Genomic DNA, 16,815 nt, shown 5'->3' with positions numbered 1-16,815 from the left:
TGTATTACCTGTCCCTATGAGACATTTATTGGATTTTTGTGCCAAACTGTGACAAAGATTGATTAACCTTCATAAATCTCTGTTTAAATGGAGCGTTTTGCTGTCCTGTCATAACCATAGCATTTCAACACCACTGTGCAGATACTTAGACTGACAGTTTGTCTCCTCTCAGACAGGTTGCAGGGATCAGACGTCTTGCACACAAAAACATGAGAGACTGGTCCTTCACACAGTCAGAGCCCTCACTCACAAGCAGGATTTCATCTTGTAATTCACTTCGCATTTGACCTTCTGTCTGATACAAGCTTCATTTTATTCACCGCACTTCTTCCAACCTTCAGAACCATTACACCATTTATTACATACTTTCAACTCCACGGCCAATGGACCAAGCAGCAGTTTGAGAGCTTTAAGGTCATCTAATGCACTTACATTAAATGCTATTTTTGGCAGAGCTACAGAACTACTACTATGAATTGCTGACCAGTCTGTAGACCAGTCTGCATTTTTTGGTCGTCAGACTTGATTTGACATATTTACCCATAGGTCAATCTTGTTCAATTTCTTTAAAGTATTCTGAAAATATACAAACACCCTTATGCGTAATTTGCACAAATGCAGTTCTCAGTGTAAGTTTCTTGTTAGAAGAATAAAGACTGACCTTATGTTCGCAAAGTGGCTTGTCATAAAATATAACCTAATGTTCAAGGCAGTTCTAACAGAAGTATTGTATGGTCCTCATGATGGTAATGTGGTCATTTTTAGGTGTGCTCTATAACTTTTTAATAGGGTGTCTGCCACCTGCTTGTCTCTGTGTTGGCCTTCATTCCATTATTATATTTTTATTGCACAGAAAACTAGAACATCATGCATTCTTACTGTAAACATGCACACCTCCACACAGATGGACACGTAATAATAATTAGATAATATCAAAGACTTTTGTTTGATTGCTTGATTGATTGTACATTAAAGTAACTGTCAAAATGAGGTTATTGTTAGACAACAAAAACAGGGAGCATGTACAATTTTGTCATCACTTTTAATCAAAAAATCAAAGCATCGATCCAGTACCATTCTTCTGAACTCACTCATTGTGCAACCCATGATTATATCCAGGACTTAGATCCTTAGATCATTTATACACAAAATAGTTATAGGCTTCCACTGATAAATAATAAGCATTTAGACAACATCTGAATCCCTGTTACCAAATACAATGTACCCTACATTTCTAGAATAAAAGTAATATAACAAGTATCTGGGAAAAACTGTCCAGCTCTAACTTTGGCAAAGAAAAACATGTGTAACATCACTTCTCAGATAAGCTGTAATCCTGTCCTCATGTTTCTTGTTAGCCATAACTATGAGCAAAGTGCCCTCTTTGACCATTAAGTCAAGTCCAAATGACCAATATTAACACATTATTTTATTTCACAAACTTTGCCAACATTACTATAGTGGCCACCTACTCTTACGGGTTTACATGCAGGAGAAATCTGGACAGCTTTGTTCCATTGTTTGTATATTGGTGCATGCATGATGAACCATGGCTCTGACTTTCCAAAGACTTTCCAATGACTTTCCCTCACTATTGGGACAGAGTGGAGATGGTGGAGCGCTGCGAGGAGAGACTACAGATCTCCATGTTGGTGAAGGAGCTGCCTGCCTCACTGCTACAGTCCGGGACAGGAGACGCCGAGCCGATGATGTTTTTCAGCCGGTGCAAAGAAATGACGAGCAGGGTCAGAAGGAGCACCAGGAGGCCCAGGAACAGCCACACGTACACGTAAACATTCCCTGGCCTGCCTGGGGAGGATGCAGCTGCCGATGTGGAGGGGGAGGTCGGGGAGAAGCGCAGCAGAAAAGTCCCATTATCTGCGTCTGGAGCAAGTCCAGTGTCATTGTGGTCCACCAGAGGCACAGCAGACATCCTGGCGCTGAGTGGGCAAAGGAACACAGCTTAGACACGTGGGATTTACAAACAACTACCTGTACAATTATTGATAATTTATTCTCAATTATTGATAATTTATTCTCAATTTCAATATTGTCAGGCTTTGTTGAGCATAAATGACTATTTTCTGGCTGCTATGTTGATCAAGTAAGTTGTAATGCATATGTGCCACAGCTCTACTACTGAGCCACACATTACATAACTAGTTCAGCTAGGGCTACCAACTGTTAACCCACTTTTTAGCAGCTTATAATGTAATGAATAGACTATTTCTATACCAGAAAAGAACTGTTACAATCTTTAATATAATCACATTGTTACCATGAGTTTTTTGGACTAACTTTTGAAAATACAATGAATTTGGTGGAAGAAGTTGCAGTTGTCTTGTCAGGTGTGAAGCTGCGTCATAACAGTAGGGGGAGTGCTTGTCATAGCAGTCTCCTCTCCAGCTCTGAGCTTGGAGCTGGGTCAAAAATGAAGCCATGTTCTTATCTGATGAAATTAAAATCTCATAATCAGCTTTCACAAAGACAGCCTGGTCTGATCCCTCCTCCGCTCTATATTAACACAACTAATAACCCGCTCCTGTAAGTGGCTCCAACCTGAAGCCTCAATACACTGTAGGTAGGCTAGAAGTTCAAGTCAGTCTATATGTGAACTATCAGTATTCTAGGTCAAATGTACTGTATCAGTTTATAGATAAGTAAGTCATAGTCCCTGATTACCTGAGATAAATTCACAGAGAGGGAAAATAGTGAATGCATTTTAAAAGTGCACAGGAAAATAGCTGTAACACTCTAGTCCACATTGTTGATTATTAATTGCTTGTATTGATGTTTAACCACAAAGATGAACAAATATACCTTATCTACCTGCATATTATACACATAATATGACATATTGCATATTGACATATTGCTAGTATTTTTGTCCACATGCACAACTAGGTCAGCTTTCACCCCAAAGTGTCATGTAGCCACGCACACTGATCAATAAAATATTTCACACACAGCACCCAGTTGTTTGCTTTACTCACAATGTACTTTTTTTTTTTTTTTACAAAATATTTTAACAAGGAAAACCTAGATTTATCATTTAAGAGAAAAGTTTGGTAATGCAGCTTTAATGTTCTGCCCCATATGTGTTTGGCTAACAGGTTGCAGCTTGGTGTTTGTGTCTATGTCTGAGGAGGCACTTGAAAGAGCTAATAACTGTGTGACCACAGAGGGAAGCAGGGGTCAGCTCTCAGCAGTGTCTCTCTATGGGCCTAGTCACTGCGGCAGCCGCCTACCTCGTCCACCATTGCACGGGCATTAGACACGCACCACATGGAGGATCCCAGCATTCACTGTCCATTCTCTAAAATAAAACGAAAAAACATAGGGTTGCACCTATTGTTTTGGCAGTGAACACCACAAGGAGTGATTTGAAATATTTCTTAATAGTTAAAGCAGGATAAAACCTATTTTGCAAAATCGACCTTTCAGAGCTTTTAACCATGTTGTAGTTGTTTTCTCTTCTCATTTACCCTCTCAGAGTTGTTTGTGGAGTGATTAGAGTATGTTTTAGCAATCCTTACTCTCTTATTTTCAAGACACCATCTTGCCAATCGGTCCCCGTTTTCACCGCCACCGGCACACACCAACAGTGACGTACTTACTTCCTTCTCCAATTTTATTTTCTTAATCAATGATACGCACAGAATTTGGCAATGTTGCATAGTCTTTTTGGCACAAATGCTTATGGGATCTGTAGTCATCTGTGGTGACTTTTTACAGCTCCCATTGGGCACCCCCACCGCAGAAGTCAGCGAACTTGTTTCAATTTATTAAGTTGTTTTAGTTGAACATTGCAATTTAAATGTGCAAATGATAACATAATGATCTAAGGGTGTCATGGATTATAACTATATAGCGGACACGCACAATAGGTCTTTTTTAAAGTGCTATACAGTTTTTTGGTGGAAAACTTTGATAGGTAATACTGGATTTCATTAGGAGAAAGATGTCTTATTTGTCTGTATGTATTTTTGTATGCCATACCATGTACATGGCATATAGATTGTTAAGCAGATTTATAATTTAAAATGTACTCAATTGAATCATATTGCTTCTATTTATATTTCTATATTGCCTTGTAGTATTAGCTACTTTCTACTACTGATGTATGGTTGTGTTGCACAGTTGTTGCACTATATCAAAAAGCTAAAGTTAGAAAAAATGTGAACTCTTGTGGTGTTTTGTGGAGTCAGCTACACCAAAGTGCTCCATATGACTTGTCTTTTTCAAAGTGTACTTGACTTGAGGTGCTGTCCTTAATTGACACCCTGCTCCTCAGTGCAAAGTGGAGCGAGATGCCCCAACTCTATTTTCTTTATCAAATGGTCCCAGTGGTGTTCCCAGGCCAGTGCTGCCTCTTTTAACTTGTCTGCTCTAATTTGAAATCTTATTCTTTTTTCTTTCAGTGCTGGGCTGAATTATTTATGATTCCCAGTGTCCATAATATCTCCCCAAGCTCTTGAAATCCATTTGTGTCTTATAGTCTATTGTTAACTTTTTGATCATATATTGCACACTGTTTAGTTTCATATATTTATTTCTTCTTAAACCCCTGCTTTCGTAAGTGTTTAAATCACAGTTCTTTAGCTCATATCAAAGTAGTACCCATGTTTAAGATGGCTTCATAATCTAACTCTTATATGTATATAGTTACTAGACTACTGTGTAATGTGTACCCAGGATAAGGACATGTAAACATAAACGAGAATGGAATAACTCACTCAATGATGAAGAGTCCATTGATTTAAAACTAAACGCTAACAAGACCTTACAGTTATTTTGCACTGGTTTCATCTCGAGACTGCTACTCTAACTAACAACTACTACTACTACTACTACTACTACTACTACTACTACTACTACTACTACTACTACTACTACTACTACTACTACTACTACTGCTGCTGCTGCTGCTGCTGCTGCTGCTGCTGCTGCTGCTGCTGCTGCTGCTGCTGCTGCTGCTGCTGCTGCTGCTGCTGCTGCTAATAAGATAATTTTTCATTTCTTATTCAGCCTTTATTTTCTTATTACTTCCAATTCCTTCTAATAATAGATGAGAATAATAGTACTTTACATTATGATGTATGTCCAGATTCATGTTCAGTTAAATTCTGTTTTATTTATCCAGCACATTTAAAAACAACTTCAGCTGACCAAAGTGCTTCACATTTAAAGTCAACAAAAAATATAGAATGTATGTGCAGTAAATATCCATATAATATTGTCAAAATGTATTTTTTGGTCATTTGCACATATTCTATAATATCAACTTAACCTAAACACAACATATTACATAGGATAATTAATTAGCGAATATATATGTATTTAAATTCACCAATAACCCAAAATGTTCTTTATCCAAAATGGTTCTCAGTACACAGAGGACATTCGCACACATTCAAGTTGAGCAGTTTCAAACTCCATTTGACTGAAGCTGGGTAAGAACAAATGCCAATAGTATTGACAGTGGTTCTATTGCACAGATCACAGTCTCAGCTGCTCTAAATGAGGACATCAATAATGCAGCTAAATGGGTGCAGCGTTCAGAGCATGATCACAACACAAAGTCACAGGAATCCTTTTTAATGAATAAGTAGTAACAGTGTTTTCTGAATAGTGTGAAAATAGTCTAAATTACAAATGTGGTGTTATCATTCATATTATTCAATGGCTTCAGTATTTGTAGACCCTTTTTAATTTAATTTTTGTTATGTATAACCAGATAAGTCTTGTTCAGTGCACTTGTATTCATAAAATACTTTAAAAAAACACAATATAGTTTTTAAAAACAGCTTCATTTTAGCATATTTTGTTTGTTTGTTTATGTCAGTAATTGCTTAGTTTTTGGGGTAGATCTGGGATAATTAAAACATTGATTTCTTTCTCATTGTAATCCAAATAGAGCATTTACCCCTGAACTAGACTACCTCCTGAACTTAGGCTGCACTTTTTCCCCATTGGGTGACAGGGCAAGTGTTTTCTCTTCCTTTACTAGTAAAAATACCCTCATGCAATTTCTGTCCCTGAGTCAGTAATCCCTGATGCCCTGATGCCCTCCCGCACGCTGCAGCCCAGTGCATGTCTCAGTCATTAATGATATGTTGTTTTGAAAATGCAGTTGGAGCCAGTTCATTGTCAACAGAAGTGGCTGATAATTGTGCCTAATGATGCTTTTTGTATCCAGGCAACAAGGTGCGATCTGTTGTTCTTTTTTTTTTTGTTTTTTTAAAATGATAATCTAGTTGAGGAGCTCATGCTACAGTCCCTCTAAGGCTGGAGGGGTCAGACTCACACAGGTGTGTGTGTATATGTGTGTGTGGGGTGTGTGTGTGGGGGTGTGTGTGTGTGTGTGTGTGTGTGTGTAGGTGTCGGGGTGTGTGTGTGTGTGTGTTTGAGGCTGGAGGGGTCAAACTCACATGTGTGTGTGCCCGCGTGTGTGTGTGCTCATATCACAATGCCTTCATTACATAAATTGCAGTTGTAATTTCATCCAATCATAGAAGCCATATATTAACAACAAATTGAGCTAAATGGGAAAATTATGTCCCATCATTAATAAACTTTATGTTGCATCCATCCTCCTCTGCAGCAGTGTAATGGTGCTTTCTGATTTCTTTGAGCGTGGCCTGGTTTTCTAAGTGCTCCTCTGGTTAAGCATGGACCCTCTGGCATTTTGTTCACAGAAATAACAAGCAAATGTTGATGAAGCTAATTTCTTTTAGGATCATTTTGTGCCTCTTTTTACAAGTCTTTGGCTAAACTTATGTGATCCTAGGTCTGCATGAACTTAAAGTCTTTTTGAACATAAGAAGGTACTATCCAGCTATTAACCAGATGCCTGAAAATGGTTTCTCAGTGTTGATAGGTGTGCACTGGGCACTATATCAAACTATGAACAATTTTGCAAAGGTTGCTTTAAAAGTGTCTGTATATTGGATATAATTTGTCTTTTGTCCTGGGGGCTCTTGCCCGCCTCAAACTGCTCCTACACAGGATCTGCTAACCCCAGCGAACCAGTTCTCCCATAATAAAATAGAAACAATTCTGAGTCTTTATTTATAACTGCAATTTTTGACTTGGATTAGACAACATAGCCTACCCAAGCTTTATGGGCTTTTGTTTATTCTTGTTTTTGCCTTAGCCCTATCCTTCTTCCTTTAACATTCTTTCATGATGTGATTTTGTCGGACTTTTGAGTGTCCCTGCAGTCAGCACTTTATCCTACGTGTGACTCATGTGCTTGTCCCATGTGGATTGTCCTTGCAGTAATGGTTTCTTTGTTGGCCCTGATGTCTGTTCCCCAGCCTTTCATTCAGAGGTGATGGGATTAATCACTGTTTTAGGTTTTTTCTTTTAAGTTAAAGTTTTGTCAAGCCACTTGTATCAGATTCTTGCACCGTGTAATTTAGTGTCTTGTTGCAGACACTTCATGCTGTGTGGCAGTTTCTATCTCTTCTCACTCTCCTTCTCTATCGGTTTGCAATGGTCTGATATAAAAGACTTGTATCACTTAAAGCAGTGCTATCAAGCTGAACTTTTCGAGTGGCACAGTGGTAGCTGCAATCATATCGAGGCTTATAGCTGTGAATTGTCTTTTAGTTTCGGCAGAAATACTGATGCAAACTCCTATTGTGTCAATCTCCATAGGCGCTGCATATATATAAAATGGATCCATGCATTTTATTCATTATTAAAGAAGACATATTGTGCTTTTGTCTCATCAATTTGCACACTTAATAAAAGAAACAAGTCCACTGACTTCTGCTTTAGAAATCTCCCGTGAACAATGGAAGCCCATGTCACTGCAAATAAATTGCAACAAAGAACAGAGGAGTTGTCGGCACCTCCACTGGTTAGCAACATATAACACTAGCGAGTAGCAGCAGTATGGGTATCACTGATTTAAAAAAAATACAAAATTAGAGAACAGAGTACAGAGTACAGAGCATACTACTGGTGGTGAAAAAGGGATTGATGACATCTTGAATACAGGAGTGTAAAGATTACTCTTGTAACAGGTCCACTTTAACCTCTTAGAACATATAACACATTTTGGATTGTCTAGGCCACAATGCAAATTTTTTGAACAAGAAGAACAGCATACAAGAACAGCAACAATGCAAAAATGTTCAATTTAGAATCTTTTTAAGAGTTTATAATATTCAGATTTTTTATTTATTTATTATTTGTATATTTATTACATACAAATTTATTTATTTATTTGTAAAATTATGTCTTCCTCCTCCTGTCAGCAGCACTTCACATGAGACACATTGTTCCAAGAGGCACAATTGTTGTTTCTCATTTTGATTTTACATTCAGGACAAATGTTACTGTGTTCATGCACTTAATAAACATTTTTTGCAAATCATTATTCAAATGTTTTATCAAAATGATTAAAAAGTCCACATATGAGGACATTCATTTTACATCTTCTTTCTCAGAAACTATATAATGTAAAAATATAATTCTTTGCATTTACACTCATCAGGTCCCAATCAGCCCAAATAACAAAGAAAAATTAATAAAGCATGTCATACAAGAGGTCGGGTCTTAGGAGGTAAGGAGATTAACTAGGTTCAAATGATCTGTTAAATAGATTTCTATCTTAAATTCCGTAGAGGCAAATGGGTCTGGTGTGGTTTGGTGTGTAGTTTGGCAACCCATATAGTTCAGAAAAGGCAAAATAACATCATTTAATACTAAATCATTTAAATATGCATGTATCTTGATTGATATAAACATGGATAGATTTTATTTGGAATAAATGGTTGAATTGTATTTTCTAAACATATTTAAGCTCCCTTACTTTGGTCAAGGTATTGTCTTTTATATTACCACATCTTGGCATTTAAAGCAGCACTAAGTAACTTTCAGCAATAAAGTGCCCCCTGCAGCTCCCTTATGAGTATACACTGTCAGGGGGCAGACTCAAAAGCGCTTTTATCTTTTCTTCTCTTTATTTCTTATTGAAATAAGGCAGTATAATCACATGAACACATACAAGGCTGCCAAGTATTAAAAAAAAAAAAAGGAAGCAGCGTTTTCCATAAGAACTCTCTTTGGGCCATGTCAGCCATATTGCAAGGCTTGTTCCTGCATAGGGACAGCAAGAGGAGATGACGGCATTTCAAACACCCTGAAAATACATATTTGACCATCACGGGGACTTACAAAGACATTTAATGGGTTAAAATGTTACTTAGTTCTGCTTTAAAGCTGAGTGACACTTGACATTGTAGAAGTCCCTCTCGCTCCCTACCCTAGTCTGATCCAGTTACTCTTTGTTTTAGCATGTCTGCTTGAAGTGTGTCAAGCGTTCGGCGATTAGCTGATGGACTCTTACTTGGCTCATGGTGCTGTGAGCCACTAACATGTATGAAAATGACCTAAAAACACTGACAGTCACACATTTGTTTACAGTGGAACAAGTCATTTTATATTCCTTTGGAGACCCCTCACCACATGTGTCTGGGTCTTTGTTGTTTTGTTTTTCTGCCATCTGCTGTCTTCTGTTACCAGCACAGTATCAAACCACATCTTACACTGTACACTGCATAATCCACACACTGCAGTCCAAGCATTCTTCTGACATGTGTGCTCTGCTCAAGGCTTGTTAGACCCCAGCGCTGCCTCCGTCTTCTCACTCTCTTCCACTCATCAGAAGGGGCCTGCCAAGGTAACTCTACTCTCTCCATCTCTGTGTCAGCCTTGTCTTGTTAGCCTGACCTCCTCTGGATTGTTCCCTACTGGGTTATCTTCTTGGCATATGTTTTCCCATCTCAGATCTGATTCGATTGGCAGCTTGTCTTGCTCCCCCTGCTCTTTATTCCAGATCAAATAAGCTCTTTTCTCCTCTGTTGGTGGTTTGTTAAGCCAAAGTTCTACTGACTTTTGAGACATTGCACTGCATTGCTTCCTCTGCTCCAGTTTCACGCAGTTTAGCCTACTTTATTTTCTCATTATCTCTTTGAGCTGTAATCTGCTACTACTGTCTTTGTGTTGCCACATAACATCTGATAAATGACTGCAAAGCCCAGAGCTGCTGACATATTCCCCAAGTGACAATACAAAATCCCTACAAGCCTTACGATCAACTGAAACTCTAAAAACAGCAGAACTGAAAGATTATGAAATTTTCTAATGGTGGAAGGAGTGCAGGAACCTATATTTCACAGGGGCATGTCCACACTTTTTTCCTGGGGTAGCCCAACGGTGCCACTAGGCCCGGCCCAAGTCTAATTTTCTGAATTCCGTTTTGAGTTAGTTCCAGTCTAGTCCAGGTTTAGTTGTGGCCTACCATTTATGAGGGAATTCAGTTTGAGCTGCAGGGCTAACAAAGAAAGACATAGTAATTGGTTAAATCCACCTGTCACTCACTCGGAGAATGACAGAGGCTGGCCCATGTTACAACTTCCTCATTGTTCTTTCTTGGATGCGCTTGGACCAGTGCTGCCCAAAGCTAGAACTGCAGGTTAATGAGAGGCTCTGACCCTGTCCTCTTCAGCCATCAAAGTTCATCCAGGACACATCAACTGTGAGGATAGATCTTTACTTTACTTTTCTACCGTTCTTCCTATATTGTGTAATGACTTGATGATTGGTGTTTTACCATCATTTTAGACTTCCTTTTGCCTCTTTCAAAGAGATTATGAAATATGACGACATAAAAGTATTTAGCAATGATGCAGTTTCATGCTCCGGGCCATAGAGCAATAATTTCTGCTCCTTGAAAAATACATCTTATTGCAATGTTCATTTTATGCAGATTAGGTCTCAATGTTGCAATATCCTGACTTGTATTTCCCCATCCTCTGCACTTCTTCTGCACAGCCTGCTGGGATTACAAATGTAGATCTCAAACTTGTTTTATTCAAATGACAGTTTCAATGCTTCAATGCAAATTTGTGCAACAGCAGACTTTGTCTGTACAAAGTGAAGCATTCTAAGCTAACAAAGTCTGAGTTGTATTTTAATGGTGGCCATTATCAAAAAGGTTTAACAAAAAGGTAGACGCGATGAATGCTAATGGAAGCTTTTTAAATTTGACATTGTATGAAAAACGGACAGATATTCATCTTGCACTTTTTTGTACAGAATTACACATTTTAGGCAAACACTATTATCTATACGATTGTGAAATATATTGGTGAGTGGTTAGATAAAAACATAGCATATTTAAATTTAATAGTTTGAAAGTTTTATGAAAGCTTAGTCACTGATCAGGTTTTAGTTTGTCTCATCTGTTTTAAGTGAACATCTGGACTACTGTATTTTCATTTTAAATTTGGTAACACATTTATCTATATCTATATGTCTAGTACGGTATTGTAGATGTAATATTTCCCTCAATCAGATCTTAAAAGGAACCATCTATGTTTCAGTGTATCAGCTGTCCTCTTCATAAATTATGGAGGAACTCGTCATGCAGTGAAATGTCATGGCATTTGGGCCACAGTGTTGTTTAAATACAGTGTGTGTGCATAGTTATCCTTCTGGAGTCCTGCCACATCACTGAACAGACGGCACAAGGCGACTAATGCCATAAATGTTAGAGATGTTCACTTTAAAGAATGCAGCAGCTTTTCTCTGTCAAAGACAAGACAAGAAACAAAGCTTTGGCAAGGCTAAAACCAGAGCTAAACCAGGACAAAACCAGAGCTATATCAGGACAAAACCAGTTTAAACCAACTACACAGTCTATGCTTGTAGCTAAACTGTGTCTAAACCAGATCTTACCGAGGACTACTCCATGATCACTACAAAGACATGTCTCCTTTGAGTCTAAATTAGTATTCAACTTTGAATTCAGGTTCAAACCAAGACTTAACCAGGAGCAGCTCTCAAATACAGACTGAGCCAGAATTAGCCCAGAGGACCAGATTGGCTCCAAAGCAGGGTTACTTGTCTGTTGACCAAGACTTAATCAGGACTAAACCAAGTAAAACAAGGTAATTGGCAGCCATTTTTAAAGTTTCATGGCTAGAGACTTTTCCGTCCAAATTTCCTCTCTCAGTTCAAACTGCAGATTGTGAGGTGATAAGAGAGGAGAGGACTTTATATTCAGAGCCAGATCATCCCAAACAGACCCGAGGCTGAGCCCTAATTCTGCAGATAACCCTCCACTGGGCCCTGGTTAAATACGAGCAGATGATGAAAGCTCAGAGAAAGTTCACAGAAGGCAAGAAGACAGAAACTTAGAGCAGCTAACTATCTACATCACATGGCCTTAATAACCTCATGGAGAAGAAAGTTAATATTATGATTAGACATGACTTTTATTTCGTTAATGAGCTACATGTCCATTTGTTTGGACAAATGAAGAGTTGTTTTTAAATGTTGCAATTTGCAGACAAATGTAATGAGTGAGAATGATGGAGAATTGGGTAAAATGGGCATAAACTTTATACGTACAGACAGTATATACAGACAGTATATACCATCATCTGTTTTCTTTTACAAAGTAGCATTATTTCCAAGACATATTTTAATATATTTAAACATTATTGTGATGCTTTTTGTTTATTTGATTTCTGACCAAGCACAAAATAAACACAAATTATTGCATCACAGCTTAAATATTTCTCTAGATATGATTATTTAATCTTGCTTTGTCCCATAATCTGTCATGCATGTCTAATTATATGAGTATACAACTGATTCTGTAAAGACTATTTTTCCCTTTTGAATTTAAATGTCAGCATCAGCACAGTGCGTGTTGATTGATTACTCTGAATCTGAATGACAATTTCACAGTCCACCTGAGCGCTCTCCAGGCAGGCCCAGGGGCCGCTGGGCCGCTGTCCCCCATTATCCCGTTCCCTCAGATATTCTGCACATCAAAGTGAGTGGCTCTGTGTGTGTGTGAGTGCAGACTGACACACACACACACACACGGAGGAGGAGATGCAGCTGCTCCTGTCAGTAAGGCTCATCAGAAGTACAACCCCGATTCCAGTGAAGTTGGGACGCTGTGTAAAACTTAAAATACAGAATACAGTTATTTGTAAATTCTTTTCTATATTGAACTGAATAAACTACAAAGACATGATATTTAATGTTCAAACTGATAAACTTTATTGTTTTTATGCAAATATTCACTCATTTAATTTGATGCCTGCAACACGTTCCAATAAAGCTGGGACAGGAGCAACAAAAGAATGGGAAAGTTGAGGAATTGAATGTATTAAAAACAGACATAAATGTCTAAAGGATATCAGCACATGGGCTCAGGAACACTTCAGGAAACCAGTTAACACAGTTCAATTCATTTTATTTTTGTAACGCCCAAAATCACAACAACAGTTGAAAGTTCGTCGCTACATCTCCAAGTGCAAGTTAAAACTGTACCATGCAAAGTGAAAGTCATATATCAACAACACCTAGAAATGCCGCTGGCTTTTCCCGAGGTCACCTGAGATGGACTGAGACAAAGTGGAAACATGTGCTGTGGTCTGACGAGTTCACATTTCAAATTGTTTTTGGAACTCATGGACGTCGTGTCCTGCGGGACAAAGAGGAAAAGGACCATCTGGATTGTTATCAGCGCAAAGTTCAAAAGCCAGCATCTGTGAACGGTGTAGGGGCGTGTTAGTGCCCATGGCATGGGTAACTTGCACATCTGTGATTGCACCATTAATTCTGAAAGGTACATACAGATTTTAGAGTAACATATGCTGCCATTCAAGCAACATATTTTTCAGGGACGTCCCTGGTTATTTCAGAAAGACAATGCCAAGCCACATTCTGCACGTGTTACAACAGCGTGGCTCGTAGTCAAAGAGTGCGGGGACTAGACAGGCCTGCCTGCAGTCCAGACCTGTCTCACGTTGTGACACAATCTGTCTCACAAATGTGTGGCGCAAAATACAACAACGGAGACCCCGGACTGCTGAGCAACTGAAGTTGCACATTCAGCAGGAATGGGAAAGGATTCCTCCTGCAAAGCTTCAACAATTAGTGTCCTCAGTTCTCAAATGCTTATTTTGTTAAAAGGAAAAATGATGTAACACAGTGGTAAACATGCCCCAGTGTGTTGCAGACATCAAATTGAAAATTTGTGAATATTTGCATAAAAACAATAAAGTTTATCAGTTTGAACATTATCATGTTTATTCAGTTCAATATAGGTTGAAAAGGATTTGCAAATCATTGTATTCTGTATTTTTTTTTACGTTTTGGAATTGGGGTTGTAGAAGGAGGTGTAGAAAAGAGAGCAGATGAGCTTTTAGAATCATTTGATACAATGTGATTTGTGATATATGAAGAGCCATAACAAGTTGAAGGCTTACTCAGATTTGAATTCATGGCCAGAGACAGAATCTACCTATGAAAGACCAGGCTTAAATTAAGCACAAAATGACTGGTCTGAAGGAGGCCAGGGCAATTAATCATATTCATTGGATTCATTTGTGTTTATAATAATGGGGATTTTAAAAAAAATAACAAAATTGTGAAATCGAGGATTATTATGAAACAGGTTTACTCTTATTTTCTTGCTTGCAAATCCGGATTATGGTGCAAAAAATCTCATTCCAATTTAAACTATTAGAATTAGATTACTTATCTAAACAAATATAATTGAAGGCAGTTTAGATGATAGGATATGACAAGAATCCAGTATGTGCAATACAAATTTGAGATTAGAATTTTTGGCCATATCACCCAGCTTTAGTCCCTCTAAACTAGTTAGTCTAAACCAGATCTAAACTGGCCAGTCTAAAATACAAGTAAATCATAATTAGTAATAATAGTTCTCGAGTGTAAATTTGGCTTTGTTAAAGCTTTAAAACATACCCATAAATAGATTAAAAAAAATAAACCTTGTCATCAGTTACAATAGTTATACTTGATTTTTTTATTTTTTATTTTTTACACAACAAACAATACACAACAAAATAAATAAATAAATAAATAAATAAATAAATAAATAAATAAATAAATAAATAAATAAATAAATAAATAAATAAATACATAAATAAATAAATAAATAAATAAATAAATAAATAAATCATAACTCTAGTGTATTCAGTTTAAAGTATGAGTAGGCCAGCATGTCGGCAGTGCATTGGTAGTCATCACCTGCAGTCCAGAGACACCCAGTCTTTGTAAATCAACAGATCATGGTGGTTGGATGACAATTGTTTGAGAAAGAAAATAATGATCAAAAAATCTTGTTGACTTAGCAGTATTGTTCTGGATACGACAGAGTAGTTTGTATCTATTAGTTAGTGGACATTCTCTGTCTAATGATCATCATAGTAATAGAAGCCAGTGAGTGGTGTCCAGCCACTGTCCATCAGTGATAATTTGCTTTTTGCTTTGCTGTGTTTTAGCAGGTATTTACTATCTAATATCACTTAGATATTTCATGCTTCCCGTTCTCTTCTGTTCTTTATAATTACCCCTGATATTCCTCACACATGCTGCCAGCATTGAGTCTACTCTGTGCCTGTTAGCAGCTCATTTTGGTGAGTCACACATCACAGTAGGCACAAGCAACCCCCATCTATTATATTGTGCCCTAAAACCATATTGTATTATGGATTATATTGTCCAGAATGCAAGGTCAGGTTATTGTGCAAGTTACCCAATGACAATGTCATTAAGCCCCGACCATGTGTTCTGCTTAGAGCCTCTGAAATGTTGATGAATGTCTGAAACATCAGAGTCGGCCTTTTCACTTGAATCATTTATGTTGAAGTTGCGTCTTTTCTGTGTTTTATAATATTTGTCTTTGTATTGTAGGGGTGGATGAAAACTTGGATTAAAAGTTGCCGTCAAGTGCAGATAGAATGGTTTAGAACAGTCACCGGTCGTTATCAAAACTAGAGGTTATAAATGGTTACACCACATATTTCATACTTAAACTAACAATACCAATACACATGTGTCTAGGTATAGAAATTGTAAAATTGTGCATAGATACAGACTTAAACAAAATGATAAAATTTGAGAGCTATGCAAAAGAAATTGGTCCTACCAGATTAGAATGGTTCAGAAACACTTGACCGCTCTATTAATAATACACTTAAAAATGTCATGGATTAATGAGAGAAAGTAAATATTTTTGATTCATGTTGTCAAAATATAGCATTATTTGTATATAGTACTTTTATCAATCTCTTCAAAGTTTACTGCTTTTCCTAAAAATATATCAATTGACTTAGTAAGAATTGCTGAAAACTATGAATCATCTGATTATCAACAGTACATTTAAGGAAAGATGGAATTACCTATGCTTTCAATCAAAATTTTACCAATATGAATAATTTCAGACTTAATTGTATTTGTAGCTGTAACAGTTTTGCATAGAACGACAAATATATTTTAATAAATAGTATTACAAACCTGTGTAGTCTAAGTAGCGTCCTCTAGTGCAGCTCACGTTGTGCAAAAATCCATCTTGTTCCGTTTGATGTTTGGAGCAGAACTAAAGATGTCTTCTCGGAGGCAGCCCCTTTCTCTCCTTCTCTCTGTTTCTTCCCCTCTTCCCCTCCGTCTTTGTCATCCGCAGTGACACGCTCTCCTCGCGGTACAGCTGGTTGTGAGTGCTGCCAGTGAATAAGCTTGCATTCAAAAGCACACGCAGAGCAGCCTATGAGTGACGTGGCTCTGCATTCCAACTTCAGTGCAATTTTACTCATACAATCCCGCCCACTTTCTCTCTACAGCTCAGTCACCTGTACCATTATGAGTTAACCCGGACTAAAACAAGATTAAATGAAGCTTAAACTATGGATAACCTAGGACTAAACCAGGACTAAACCAGAACATAACCCTAAATGGAAGAAAATGGAT

General features: G+C 37.7%; 1 protein-coding gene across 1 annotated transcript; it reads right to left on the bottom strand.

Annotated features, from left to right (window-relative positions):
• Positions 1–1,024: 1,024 nt before the first annotated feature.
• On the bottom strand, positions 1,025–16,567 carry LOC117381788 (serine-rich and transmembrane domain-containing protein 1). Its single transcript, XM_033978808.2, has 2 exons — positions 16,366–16,567; positions 1,025–1,940 (listed from the first exon to the last, which is right to left on the bottom strand). Exon 2 carries the CDS (start codon positions 1,931–1,933, stop codon positions 1,592–1,594), a length of 342 nt encoding a protein of 113 aa, XP_033834699.1. The 5' UTR covers positions 1,934–1,940; positions 16,366–16,567; the 3' UTR covers positions 1,025–1,591.
• Positions 16,568–16,815: the final 248 nt, after the last annotated feature.

This window comes from Periophthalmus magnuspinnatus, chromosome 14, assembly GCF_009829125.3.
Source record: "Periophthalmus magnuspinnatus isolate fPerMag1 chromosome 14, fPerMag1.2.pri, whole genome shotgun sequence".
In the NCBI taxonomy this organism is placed as follows: Eukaryota; Metazoa; Chordata; class Actinopteri; order Gobiiformes; family Gobiidae; genus Periophthalmus; species Periophthalmus magnuspinnatus.
The sequence above is the reverse complement of the archived record's forward strand: the minus strand, read 5'-3'. Positions and strand labels throughout refer to the sequence as shown.